The sequence below is a fragment of the Schistocerca piceifrons genome, chromosome 9 (assembly GCF_021461385.2).
Source record: "Schistocerca piceifrons isolate TAMUIC-IGC-003096 chromosome 9, iqSchPice1.1, whole genome shotgun sequence".
Classification (NCBI taxonomy): domain Eukaryota; kingdom Metazoa; phylum Arthropoda; class Insecta; order Orthoptera; family Acrididae; genus Schistocerca; species Schistocerca piceifrons.
Window position 1 is genome coordinate 125,671,629 of NC_060146.1, and position 14,570 is coordinate 125,686,198.

At 44.6% G+C, this 14,570-nt stretch overlaps 1 protein-coding gene across 1 annotated transcript in view; it reads left to right on the forward strand.

The window, feature by feature from the left end:
- The window catches only part of LOC124716750 (connectin-like), a 417,126-nt gene that overhangs the window by 375,854 nt on the left and 26,702 nt on the right, over positions 1-14,570 (forward strand). The window contains exon 8 of the mRNA XM_047243292.1: positions 1,845-2,337. Within this exon, the coding sequence (XP_047099248.1) occupies positions 1,845-2,337 (493 nt within the window). The remainder of the gene's footprint in view (positions 1-1,844; positions 2,338-14,570) is intronic.

Below are 14,570 nucleotides of genomic sequence, written 5' to 3' on the forward strand. Positions count from 1 at the left end.
TGAAATGTACCGTCCACTGTTCAAAGTGCCGTCAATACGAACAAGACGTGACCGAAACGTGTAACCAATGGCACCCCATACCATCACACTGCTGGGTGATACACCAGTATTGCGATGACGAATACACGCTTCCAATGTGCGTTCACCGCGATGTCGCCAACCACGGATGCGACCATCATGATGCTGTAAACAGAGTCTGAATTCAACCGAAAAAATGACGTTTTGCCATTCGTGCACCCAGGTTCGTCGTTTTACACCATCGCAGGCGCTCCTGTCTGTGATGCAGCGTCAACGATAATCGCAGCCATGGTCTGCGAGCTGATGGCCCATGCTGCTGCAAACGTCGTCGATCTGTCCGTGCAGATGGTTGTTGTCTTGCAAACGTCCCCATCTGTTGACTCAGGGATCGAGACGTGGCTGCACGATCCGTTACAGCCATGCGGATAAGATGCCTGTCATCTCGACTGCTAGTGATACGAGGCCGTTGGGATCCAGCACGGCTTTCCGTATTACACTCCTGAACCCAGCGATTCCATACTCTGCTACTGGTCATTGTATCTCGACCAACGCGAGCAGCAATGTCGCGATACGATAAACCGCAATCGCGATAGGCTACAATCCGATCTTTATCAAAGTCGGAAACGTGATGGTACGCATTTCTCCTCGTTACACGAGGCATCACAACAACGTTTCACCAGGCAACGCCGGTCAACTGCTGCTTGTGTATGAGATATCGGTTGGAAACTTTCCTGATGTCAGAACGTTGTAGGTGTCACCACCGGCGCCAATCTTGTGTGAATGGTCTGAAAAGATAATCATATGCATATCACAGCATCTTCTTCCTGTCGGTTAAATTTCGAGTCTGTAGCACGTCATGTTCGTGGTGTAGCAATTAGCATGAGCAATTTTAATGCCCACATTAACACTTTCTAGTGATCTTAGTAATAGCTGACACCAAAATATATATATATATATATATATATATATATATATATATATATATATATATATATATATTCACCGGGTGATCAAAATTCACTATAAATTCGAAAACTTAATAAACCACGGAATAATGTAGATAGAGAGGTAAAAATTGGCACACATGCTTGGAATGACATGGGGTTTTATAAGAACAAAAAGAACCAAAGTATTGCTAGACGCGTGGAAGATCTTTGGCGCGCGTCGTTTGGTGATGATCGTGTGCTCAGCCGCCACATTCGTCATGCTTGGCCTCCCACGTCCCCAGACGTCAGTCCGTGCGATTATTGGGCTTGGGGTCATCTGAAGTTGCAAGTGTATCGTGATCGACCGACATCTCTAGGGATGCTGAAAGACAACATCCAACGCCAATGCCTCACCACAGCTCCGGACATGCTTTGCAGTGCTGTTCACAACATTATTCCTCGACTACAGCTATTGTTGAGGAATGATGGTGGACATATTGAGCATTTCCTGTAAAGAACATCATCTTTGCTTTGTCTTGCTTTGTTATGCTAATTATTGCCATTCTGATCAGATGAAGCGCCATCTGCCGGGCATTTTTTGTACTTTCTAGTTAAACCCCATGTTATTCCAAGCATGTGTGTCAATTTGTACCTCTCTATCTACATTATTCCGTGATTTATTCAGTCTTCAAATTTGTACTGACTTTTTGATCACCCGGTATATATATAGTTTCTAGTTACCGCTGTAATAGCAGAAACCATTAAAATTACGTCGTCACTTCTCTTCACTATGACTCGCAATGCACTGCGCTCCTGACGTGTGTAGGGCAGAGGCATCAGTATAGAACATTTCTCAGCGAACACCTGTTGTCGCACTGAACACGTCGTTCTGACCCGCAGGTGTTCGTGGACCTGCCGTCACTGCGGGTGCTGGCGCTGGACCGCAACAACCTGAGCGTGCTGCACGAGCGCGCGTTCTCGCAGCTGCCGGCGCTGCAGGAGCTGGACCTGCACGGCAACCAGCTGCCGGCGGTGACGCGCGCCACCTGGGCCGGGCTGGGCGCGCTGCGGCGGCTCGACCTCAGCGGCAACCGGCTGGGCGCCGTCGCCGACGGCACCTTCCAGCTGCTGGGCGCGCTGCACGAGCTCGAGCTCGCCGAGAACGACGTCGAGTGGGTGGGCGCGCGCGCCTTCCAGGGGCTGCGCGCGCTGCGCCGGCTCTCGCTGCGCGACAACCAGCTGGCGCAGCTGCCGGGCAACCAGCTGCTGGCCAGCGCGGCCGCGCTGCGCGTGCTCGACCTGCGCGACAACGAGCTCACCACGCTGCACGAGGACACCGTCCGGCCCGTGCTCGAGACCATGACCAACGCCAGCGCCTACCTCTACCTCGAAGGTCAGTAGTGGCGCCCACTCTGCTCTCACCTACACCGACACCTCTTTCAGGAGAGTTATTGGGACTACAACTTTGCCAGTAGTGTCAAGTGGTGGTGCAGGACATGGGTCTTTTGTGTCATACAACAAGCTTCTTGTTGTTGTGATCTTCAGTCGGAAGTCTGCTTTGATGCAGCCCTATATCCATTGTTCTGAACGGGCCTACTTTGGATCACGCTTGTCCAAATGCTGGGCTTTGATCTTTGCCCAGTAGTGCCGCATCCTCTGGTGATTTAACTCCCTCCTTTCTTCTGTCCAATGGGTACCTTTCCTTCACAGGTTTTCCTGAAACTCTCAGACTTCCTTCAGCGATTAAGTAATAGAACCCAGTACATTATCCTCGATGGTGAGTGTTCATCAGAGGTGAGGGTATCATCTGGAGTGCCCCAGGGAAGTGTGGTAGGCCCGCTGTTGTTTTCTATCTACATATATGATCTTGGGGATAGTGTGGATAGCAATGTGCAGCTGTTTGCTGATGATGCTGTGGTGTACGGGAAGGTATCGTCGTTGAGTGACTGTAGGAGGATACAAGATGACTTGGACAGGATTTGTGATTGGTGTATAGAAAGGCAGCTAACTCTAAATATAGATAAATGTAATTAATGCAGATGAACAGGAAAAAGAATCCTGTAATATTTGAATACTCCATTAGTAATGTAGCGCTTTACACAGTCACGTCCATTAAATATTTGGGCGTAACATTGCAGAGCGATATGAAGTGGGACAAGCATGTGATGACAGTTGTGGGGAAGGCGGATAGTCGTCTTTGGTTCATTGGTAGAATTTTGGGAAGATGTGGTTCATCTGTAAAGGAGATCGCTTATAAAACACTAATACGACATACTCTTGAGTACTGCTCGAGCGTTTGGGATCCCTATCAGGTCGGATTGAGGGAGGACATAGAAGCAATTCATAGGCAGGCTGCTAGATTTGTTACTGGTAGGTTTGATCATCACGCGAGTGTTACGGAAACCATATGGCATTTCCATTTATAGTAAGTCGATAGGCCAGTTCCAACTAATTAACTCTCATGAATAATGACGTTTCTTCTGATGAGTTGGATTCAATCCATTCGCTGATATACTTAAACTTCTCTTCATGTTTCCCTGATCTAGTAAAACTTTGTGTTAGCTTCTTTGATGTTGGTGAAAAACTCTATCTTCTCCAGCGACACTTGAAGACCCTCTTTGGCTGCTTGTTTTCTGAGGCTGTTTACCGTCATTGTTCGCATTTCAAGAGAATCAGCAATCAGTGGCATGTCATCTGCAAAAGCACAGGCAATCTACAATCACTGCTTCGTTCCTATGGCCCAAGTAAACATCACTCTGAATACCCAAGCCGGTCAGATCCTTACGCAGTTCTAAAAAATGGCTCTGAGCACTATGGGACTTAACTGCTGTGGTCATCAGTCCCCTAGAACTTAGAACTACTTAAACCTAACTAACCTAAGAACATCACACACATCCATGCCCGAGGCAGGATTCGAACCTGCGACCGTAGCGGTCGCGCTGTTCCAGACTGTAGCGCCTAGAACCGCTCGGCCACCGAGGCCGGCTGCGCAGTTCTCTTACAACCCATTCAACGACACAGTTGAAGAAAAGTAGGGAGATTCCAGCCTCTTGTCTCACTACAGCTTTTATCTCAAAGCTTTCTGAGATCTCACCTCTAAATTTGACCTTGTAATTAGTGTTTGTCAAGATTTCTGTTGTCTAGTCCTAGTTCTTGGACTATTTTGCTAAGCATTTCTTTGTGCCAGTACAGTTTCAAGAATGACGATCTGTTCTGTAGCCTTCCTGTAGCCTCTCTGATATTCTCCCTGTTGACTATCCTGTTGGTCTTCTGCCCTTTTTAGTAGCGCCTTGGAGAGAATCTTGTATGTTACTGGGACAAGAGAAATTCAATGATAGTTGTTCAGATCAGTAAAATATCCCTTTTTGTGAATCGGGTGGATCAGAGCCATGTTCCAATCAGGTGATAATTTCTCTGTTTCCCAGATGTCCTGGATGATCGCAGTGAGCTTGCCCATGGTATTTCTTCCAGTACATTTCCTGAATTTGGCTACGATAGAGTCCTCTCCATCTGCCTTATTATTCCTTAGAATTTGAATAATTTGTCCAACTTCTTCCAATGAATTAGCACATAGAAATCTCTGGAGTTATTCTTAGCGAAGTTCCCTTCGATTTGGGTTAGCTGATTCACAGTTGCCCACTATATTTCTATACGTTTTCTCTCTTCTCAGTTGGGCAGCATGACGGTGTCCGTCTCTGGAACTTTATAGAGAATATCTTCTAGGTCTTCCCAGAATATGTTAGTTCTGTCTGGATTGCGTCTGTTGTCCTGGTTGGTTGGGGCATGTACGTTGACTACATTGTAGCCCTTCTTAGCGCATTTGAGGGAGACGATGGATACACATGCTACTCTGTAATAAAATGGAACTCCTACAGCCGTCCTTATGATCTTATTAATTATATGGCTACCAGTTTCAGTGCTTCAGTGCACCATCTTCAGGCTTTAACTGACGCTGAGGGTGTAACTGTTTATCGTGACCATGTTTCAATTCGGAACATGGCCACAAGCCACAATCCACATCAATACTTTCTGAAAAGACTTCCTAACACTTACATCTATATTCGGTTCTAACAATTTCTCTTCTTCAGAAACACCTTTCTTGCCATTGCCAGTCCTTATTTTATATTCTCTCTACTTTTCCCATCATCCATTATTTTACTGCCCAAGTAGCAAAACTCATCTACTACTTTAAGGATATCGTTTCCGTTTCTAAATTCCTCAGCCTCAGCTGATGTAATGCGCCTATTTTCCATCACCTTTGTGTTTATTTTTTATGTTAATCTTATATTCACTTTTAAAGACACTATCCATTCCGTTAAACTGATTTTTCAATTCCTTAGGTATGATAACAGAATTACAATGACATTGGCGAACTTCGAAGTTTTCATTTCGCCTCCTTGTACTTCAGTTCATACTCTGAATTTTCCTTTGATTTCCTTTAGTGCCAGCTTACTGTGCGGCTTGAATAACGTCAGACAGTCGCTGCAACTCTGTTTCACCCCCTTCTGAATCATTGCTTCCTTTTCATGCCCGTCGACTCTTATAACTGCCGACTCGCTTCTGTACAAGTTGTAAATAGCTTTTCATTCCCTTTATATTACCCTTGCAGCCTTCAGAATTTCAGAGCGAGTATTCCAGTCAACATTGTGGTAAGCTTTCTGTAAGTCTACAAATTTCATAGAGAGTATTCCAGCCAACATTGTCAAAGGCTTTCTGTAAGTATCCAAATGCTATAAACGTCGGTCTGCCTATAGGTCACAGGGTCAGTATAGCCTCGCCTGTGCCGACATTTCTCAAGAATCCATGCAAATCTTCGTGAGATCGGCTTCTACCAGTCTTTCCGTTCTTCTGTATAGAATTCGTGTTAGCATTTTGCACCGAAGACTTATTTAAGTGATAGATCGGTAATATTCAGACATGTTAACGCCAGCTTTTTTTGGAACTGTAATGATAATTTTCTTGAATCATAGTTTAGGCACTTGCAAACAACGCCATGAAAATATTACTCGATTTGTAGTTGCATCATGCAGTTATTCTCAACTCAATACGTCAACTTAAAAGCCCAGTATTCTTCATTTATGAGAAGTTTTAATTTGCTACTTCATGATGAAGGAATTTGTGGCTGAGATTCATAAAATTCTCTGTATGTCCTACTGTGAGTGACGTATTAAGTGGAAGAACGTGCAGAGAATGGTTCCAACGCTTCAAGAACGGTGATATTGACGTCGAAGACCGACATGACGGTGAAAGGGAGAAGGTTTTCGACGCTACTGAAACAGTCTCAGGATATCGTTATAGAAAGCTACTGATGCGTTTGACCGAGCACTGAAAGACAATACAGTGAAAGACACGAAAAGTGCGTTTTGCAGCATGACAATGCTCCGTCCTAAGTTGCATGTTTAAACACACTTGGAAACGCAGCAATTGGAGATTCTAGCCCCCCCCCCCCCCCCCTTGCCGTATTCTCCAGACACTGCTCTCTCTGATCATCACCTTTCTCGATCAATGGCACGCGGCCTGGCTGACCAGCTCTTCCGGTTATGTGAATAAATGCTGTGGCATTCGCATGGTGCCCCAAAGATGGGCCAAAGTAATGCCTAGAGACAGCCAGAACTGTGAATCGTAAATTTCTTTTTTAACTTTTTCACAGGAAAGACTCGAAACTGGAGAACAAACGCTGGAAGCAGAGCTGTAGACATAATACTTAGTGCTGCACCTAACAGGAGGGGAAGAAGTTCGTGGCACAACATGACTAAAAGATAATACCAGTTGGTAGGACACGTACTGTCTGCCTGGCCCTCTCACAGCTCCATGAAATGGCAGTAACCGACATTATCCGGATTATAGTTGGTTGTTTTGTTGTTGCCAGTCTTCTGACTGGTTTGATGCATTACATCACACCTCCTCTGTTGTGCTAACCTCGTCATCTCATTGTAGCACTTACATCCAACGCCCTCAATTATTTGCTGCATGTATTCCAAGCTCTGCCTTCTCCTGCAGTTTTTACCCTTTAGCACCATGGAACTTATTCCCTGATGTCTTAACACATGTCCTTTCATCCTCTCCCTTCCTCTTGTGTTTTCCACCTATTTCTTGCCTCGCCGATTATCCGGAGAGTCTCCTCACTCCTTACCTAATCAATCCACCTAATTTTCAACATTATTCGGCAGCATCAAATCTCAAATGCTTGGATTCTTCTCTGTTCTGTCATTCCCACAGTTCATGTTTCATTAGAATACAATGTTGTGCTGCAGACGTACATTCTCAGAAATTTCTTCCTCAGATTACGGCCTACGTTTCATATAAGTACGCTCCTCGTGGCCAGGAATGCCCTTTTTGTCTGTGGTGGTCTGCTCCTTATACCCTATTCGCTCCGTTCATTATGGGTTATTTTGCTGCCTACGTAGCAGAATTTCTTAACTTCGTCAACATCGTGAACCCCAATGTTTCTACGTGTTCTCCTTTCGTTACTTTCGTCTTTCTTCGGTTTACTCTCAATCCACATTTCGCACTCATTAGACTGTTGATTCCATTGACTGTATCCTGTAATTCTTCTACGCTTTCAATGAGGAGAGTAATGCCAACATCGAATATTATTACTAATAACATTCTTGAGCTTTTTTTTACATCAGGATTGCTTCTTTGATATACAGATTGAACAGTAGAGGCGAAAGGCTGCAGCCGACCGTTGTGACCGAGCGGTTCTAGGCGCTTCAGTACGGAACCGCGCGACTGGTTCGAATCCTGCCTCGGGCGTGGATGTGTGTGATGTCCTTACGTTAGTTAGGTTTAGGTAGCTCTACGTTCTAGGGGACTGATGACCTCAGATGTTAAGTCCCATAGTGCTCAGGGCCATTTTCACCATTTTGAAAGACTGCATCCTTGTCTTACACCCTATTTACTCCGAGCACTTCGTTTTTGGTCTTCCAGGCCTGAAGTTCCCTCTTGGTTCTTGTGCAAATTATACATTCTCTACTGTTTACCGCTATCATTCACAGAATTTTGAACATCTTGTACCACTTTCCTTTGTCGAACGGTTTTTCCACGTCGACAACCCCTATGAATGTGTCTTGATTTTTCTTCAGTGTTCCATCCATTCTCAACCGCAACATCAGAACTGCCTCTCTGGTACCTTTGGCTTTCCTAAAGCCAAAGTGACCGTCATCTAACAAGTACCCACTTTTCCATTCTTCTGTATATTATGCGTGTCAGACGCTTGGCTCCACGTGCTGTCAAGTTGATAGTACGACAATTCTCGCTAATTGTCGGCTCTTGCTACTTTCGGAATTGTGTGGATGATAGTTTAGTGACAGTCTGGTGGTCTATAGCCAAACTCATACATTCTACACATCAGCGTGATTTGTCGTTTAGTTGTACTTCCCTCATTGATTTTAGAAATTACGATGGAATTTTGTACATCCTATCAAGTTCTGATTGTAATACTGAATACCCTATCTTTTCCCTGTCGACTCCTGTTCTCCTTCTATCACGTAATCAGACTATCAGACTAGTCTTCCCCCTCATAGAGGCCTTCAATCTATCTACCTATCTGCTCTCTTCTCTGGATTTAATGATAGAATTCCCATTCCACTCTTAATTTTCTCGCCCTTGCTTTTAATTTCATTGAAGTTTGTTTTGACTTTTAAATATGCTGAACCAGTCCTTCCGACATTCATTTCTTTTTAGATTTCTTCACTTACTTCTTGTAGCCATTTTGTCTTAGTTTTTCTACACTTACTAGCCATTTCAATCCTGAGTGAATTGTATTATTGCATTCCTGAATTTCCCTGAACATTATTGTCGTTTCTACTTTTTCGATCAACTGATGTATTTGTTCAGTTACCCCTGGTTTCTTCGCTGTACCTACGTTTTTCTATCCAACTTGTGTGATTGCCCTCTTTAGAAATCTCCATTCCTCTTCAACTGAACTGTCTGCTGGGTTATTCACTATCACAGTGTTTGTAGCCTCTTAGAACTTCAAGTGCATCTTTTCTTTTCGTAGTACTTCATTATTTCACTTCCTTAGCGCACTGATTCTTCCTGTCCTGTCCCTTAAACTTTGGCGCACTCTTCATCGTTACTAAATTGTGTTCTTAGTCTATTCGTATATCTCTACATCTACATCTACGTGGTTACTCTACTATTCACAGTAAAGTGTCTGGCAGAGGGTTCAATGAACCACTTTCAAGCTGTCTCTCTACCGTTCCACTCTCGAACGGCACGCGGGAAAAACGAGTACTTAAATTTCTCTGTGCGAGCCCTGATTTCTCTTATTTTATCGTGATGGTCATTTCTCCCTATGTAGGTGGGTGGCAACAGAATGTTTTCGCAATCGGAGGAGAAAACTGGTGATTGAATAAGAAGATCCCGTCGCAACGAAAAAGGCCTTTGTTTTAATGATTGCCACTAAATTTCACGTATCATGTCTGTGACACTATCTCCGCTATTTCGCGATAATACAAAACGAGCTGCCCTTCCTTGTACTTTATCGATGTCATCCTTCAGTTCCACCTGATGCGGATCCCACACCGCAGAGCAATACTCCAGAATAGGGCGGACAAGCGTGGTGTAAGCAGTCTCTTTAGCAGACCTGTTGCACCTTCTAAGTGTTCGGCCAATGAATCGCAGTGTTTGGTTGGCTCTACCCACAATGTTATCTATGTGATCGTTCCAGTTTAGGTTATTTGTAAGTGTAATTCGTAAGTATTTAGCTGAATTTACAGCCTTTAGATTTGTGTGACTTATCGCGTAATGGAAATTTAGCTGATTTCTTTTAGTACTCATGTGAATAACTTCACACTTTTCTTTATTCAGGGTCAATTGCCACTTTTTGCATCATGCAGATATCTTATCTAAATCATTTTGCAAGTCTTTTTGATCCTCTGACTACTCTACAAGACGGTAAATGACAGCATAATCTGCAAACAATCTAAGACGGCTATTCAGATTGTCTCCTATGTCGTTAATATAGACCAGGAACAATAGAGGGACTAAAACTCTTTCTTGGGGAACGCCGGATAGTACTTCTGTTATACTCGACGACTTTCCGTCTATTACTACGAACAGTGACCTTTCTGACAAGAAATCACAAATCCAGTCGCACAACTGAGGCACGCAGTTTAGTTAGAAGACGCTTGTGAGGAATGGTGTCGAAAGCCCTCTGAAATCTAAAAAGATGGAATCAATTTGACATTCCCTGTCGATAGTATTTATTACTTCATGAGTATAAAGAGCTAGTTGTGTTTCATAAGAACGATATTTTCTGAATCCGTGCTGACTATGTGTCAATAAATCGTTTTCTTCGAGGTGCTTCATAATGTTCGAATACACTATATGTTCCAAAACCCTGCTGCAAATCGACGTTAGTGGTATAGGCCTGTAATTCAGCGGATTACTCCTACTTTCCTTTTTGGGTATTGTGTGACTTGAGCAATTTTCCAGACTTTAGGTAGGGATCTAACTGTGAGCGAGTGGTTGTATATAATTGCTAAATATGGAGCTATTTTATCACCACACTCTGAGGCCTTGCCTTTATTAATTGGTTTAAGCTGCTTTGTTACACCGAGGATATCTACTTCCGTGTTTCTCATCTTGGCAATTGTTCTTGATTGGAATTCAGGAATACTTACTTCATCTTCTTTGGTGAAAGAGTTTCGGAAAATCGTGTTTAATAACTCTGCTTTAGTGGCACTGTCATCAGTGACTTCACCCTTATATCGCGCAGTGAAGGTATTGATTGCGTCTTTCAACTGGTGTGCTTTATGTACGACCAGAATCTCTTTAGGTTTTCTACCAGATTTCGAGGCAGAATTTTGTTGTTGAAATTGTTAAAAGCATCTCGCATTGAAATACGCGCTATATTTCAAACTTCTTTAAAACTTTGCCAATCTTGGGGGTATGCGTTCTTTTAAATCTGGCTTGCTTTTTTCGTTGCTTCTGTTACAACGATCTGACCCGTTTTGTGTACCATAGGGTTCAGTACCATCACGTATTAATTTGTGTGGTATATATCTCTCAGTTGTTGTCGATACTATCTTTCTGAAAACATTCCACAACTTTTCCACACTTACATGATCATATCGGAAGGAGTGAAGACTCTCTCTTAAAAAGGCGTTAAGAACATTTTTAAAATAGATATACTTTGCGTTTCTTTTTGAAGGTTGTAAGTGTTACCGTATTCAGCCCTGCAGCAACTGCCTTGTGGTCGCTAATCATTGTATTCATCACAATACTCACTATTTGTCCAGGATTAAGTGTTGCTAAAAGGTCAAGTATGCTTTCGCAACCATTTACGCTTCGAGTGGGCTCATGAACTAATTGTTCAAAATAAGAGAGAAAGCATTCAGTACAATTTCGGATGACGTTTTATGCCTCCCGCTGGCTTTACACGTATAATTTTTCCAGAATATGGAGGGTAGATTGAAATGAGACTCACATTTTCATTGAACTGTTCAGCAACTATATCTTCTGAGTCGGGGGGTCGGTAAAACGACAAAATTAATAGTTTAGTCCGACTGTCAGGTATAATCTCTACCCATACTGTTTCACACGAACTATCTATTTCAATTTCGCTACAAGGCAAACTACCTCTGACAGCAGTAAATACTATCCTTTCTGAACACTGTTATCGTTTGAAAAAATTTCGGCTGAACTTATTTGCGGCTTTAGCCAGCTCTTTGTACCTACAACTATTTGAGATTCAGTGCTTTCTATTAGGGCTTGGAGCTCTGATTCTTTCCCAACACGGATTCGATAATTTACAATACCAATCGTTTCTACAACTACCTTACTGTGTTTTACCTGACCACTTTTAGATGGACGCCCCTTCTGTGGTTTCCTGAGACCTCTAACCTAAAAAATCGCCCAGTCCCTTCCACACAGCCCCCGCTACCCGTGTAGCCGCCTCCTGTGTGTAGTGGACTCCTGACCTATTAAGCGGAACCCGGAAACCTACCACCGGATGGCGCAAGTCAAGGAATCTGCAGTCTTCACGGTCGCAGAACCTCCTGAGCCTCTGATTCAGACCCTCCAGTCGGCTCTGCACCAAAGGACCACAGTCGGTTCATCGACGATACTGCAGATGGTGAGCTCCATCTCGGAAGCATGGCAGTCTTTACAATATCCGATAGCCGCCCGAAACCAGACAGAACCTGCTCGAACCCAAAGCGACACACGTCGTTGGTACCGACATGAGTCACCACCTGCACTTGGCTGCACCCTGTACTCTTCATGGCATCCGGCAGCACCCTTTCCACATCCGGAACGACTCGCCCCGGAATGCACACGGAGTGCACATTGGCTTCCTTCCCCTCCTTGGCAGCCATGTTCCTAAAGACCCCCATTACGCGCCTAACGTTGGAGCGCCCAACTACCAACACACCCACCCTCTGTGAATGCCCAGACCTTGCGGGCCGAGAAGCTTCCTCTGGAACAGGGTGGATGACTGCATCCGGCTAAGAGACATCGTCAGCCACAGATAATGCAAGAAACATGTTCGTTAAACGAACTGCGGAGGCCCTACGATCGGCCCCACAGAAAGTTTTTCGCTGCCTGCTAGACTTTGCAATGACCTCCCAGTTGACCACAGGTGAGGGGTCAGTGCAGGCAATACCCGGGACAGTCGCAGCAGTGGACCGATCGGAAGACACGTGAGACGTGCTCGACATCCCTCGCATCCCCGCATTCGATCACCCACAGTGACGCCTCTTGGCAGTAGCCTCAAGCTGTGTGACGGAAGCCAGCACAGCCTGGAGCTGTGAGCGAAGGGTCGCCAACTCAGCTCGCACCTGTACACAACAATCGTAGCTCCTATCTATTATTACAATCGCTTCTGTCTTAAGATTCGATGTCATAAACATTGAGTTGCAGGAGGAAATTACATTACTGGCCATTAAAATTGCTACACCAAGAAGAAATGCAGTTGATAAACGGATATTCAATGGTCAAATATATTATACTAGAACTGACATGTGGTTAAATTTTCACGCAATTTGGGTGCATAGATCCTCAGAAATCAGTACCCAGAACAACCACCTCTGGCCGTAATAACGGCCTTGATACGCCTGGGCACTGAGTCAAACAGAGCTTGGATGGCGTGTACAGGTACAGCTGCCCATGCAGCTTCAACACGCTACCACTGTTCATCAAGAGTAGTGACTGGTTTGTTGTGACGAGCCAGTTGCTTGGCCACCATTGACCAGACGTTTTCAATTGGTGAGAGATCTGGAGAATGTGGTGGCCAGCGCAGCAGTCGAAAATTATCTGTATCCAGAAAAGCCCGTACAGGACCTACAACATGCGGTCGTGCATTATCTTGCTGAAATGTAGGGTTTCGCAAGGATCGAACGAAGGGTAGAGCCATAGGTCGTAACACATCTGAAATGTAACGTCCACTGTTAAAAGTGCCGTCAGTGCGAACAATAGGCGCGATGTCGCCAAACAATATTGCTGTAGACAGAACCTGGATTCATCCGAAAAAATGACCTTTTGCCAACCGTGCACCCAGGTTCGTCGTTGAGTACACCATCGCAGGCACTCCTGTCTGTGATGCAGGCTCAAGGGTAACCGCAGCCATGGTCTCCGAGCAGATAGTCCCTGCTGCTGCAGACGTCGTCGAACTGTTCGTGCAGATGGTTGTTGTCTTGAAAACGTCCCCATCTGTCCACTCAGTGATCGAGACGTGGCTGCGCGATCCGTTACAGCCATGCGGATAAGATGCCTGTCATCTCGACTGTTAGTGATACGAGGCCGTTGGAATCCAGCACGGCGTTCCGTATTACCCTCCTGAACCCACCGATTCCATATTCTGCCCACAGTCATTGGATCTCGACCAACACGAGCAGCAATGTCGCGATACGATAAACTGCAATCGCGATAGGCTACAATCCGACCATTATCAAAGTCGAAAACGTGATGGTACGCATTTCTCCTCCTTACACGAGGCATCACAACAACGATTCACCAGGCAACACCGGTCAACTGCTGTTTATATATGAGAAATGGGTTGGAAACTTTCCTCGTGTCAGCACGTTGTAGGTGTCACCACCGGCGACAACCTGGTATGAATGCTCTGAAAAGCTAATCATTTGCATATCACAGGATCTTCGTCGGTTAAATTTCGCGTCTGTAGCACGTCATCGTCGTGGTGTAGCAATTTTAATGACCAGTAGTGTAGCTAAAGGTGAAATATATGTACAAGTATGCATGAAGTAGTGAAACATGTGTGAGATATATTGCACTTTTGCGTATGTGAACAAAGAAGGGGTAAGAAGCTCATCCAATTCGCCTGGAACGATTTCAATCAAATTTAATACACATGTTAGTTACAATTGGAAGAGAAAAAAAAAAAGGTGTAAGAACCACCAGCTTCTTATTGGAGTGAGTGTGATAACATGGAGAGAGAAGGGAGGTCAAGATGGACAGACAGCGAGGGGGAAGGCGGGGGGAGACAGGCACAGAAGAGGAGATGGAGGACATAGAAAGATATAGGAAGAAGTAGACAGAAAGAGTGGAGAGAAGCAGACGGAACGAGAAAGGAAAGTGTAAGATATGGGCAGGGACAGTAGGGGATTAGATAAGCAGAGTGATGGAGGAGGTGAAAGGCAGAGGGGAAGGAGTAAATGGAAA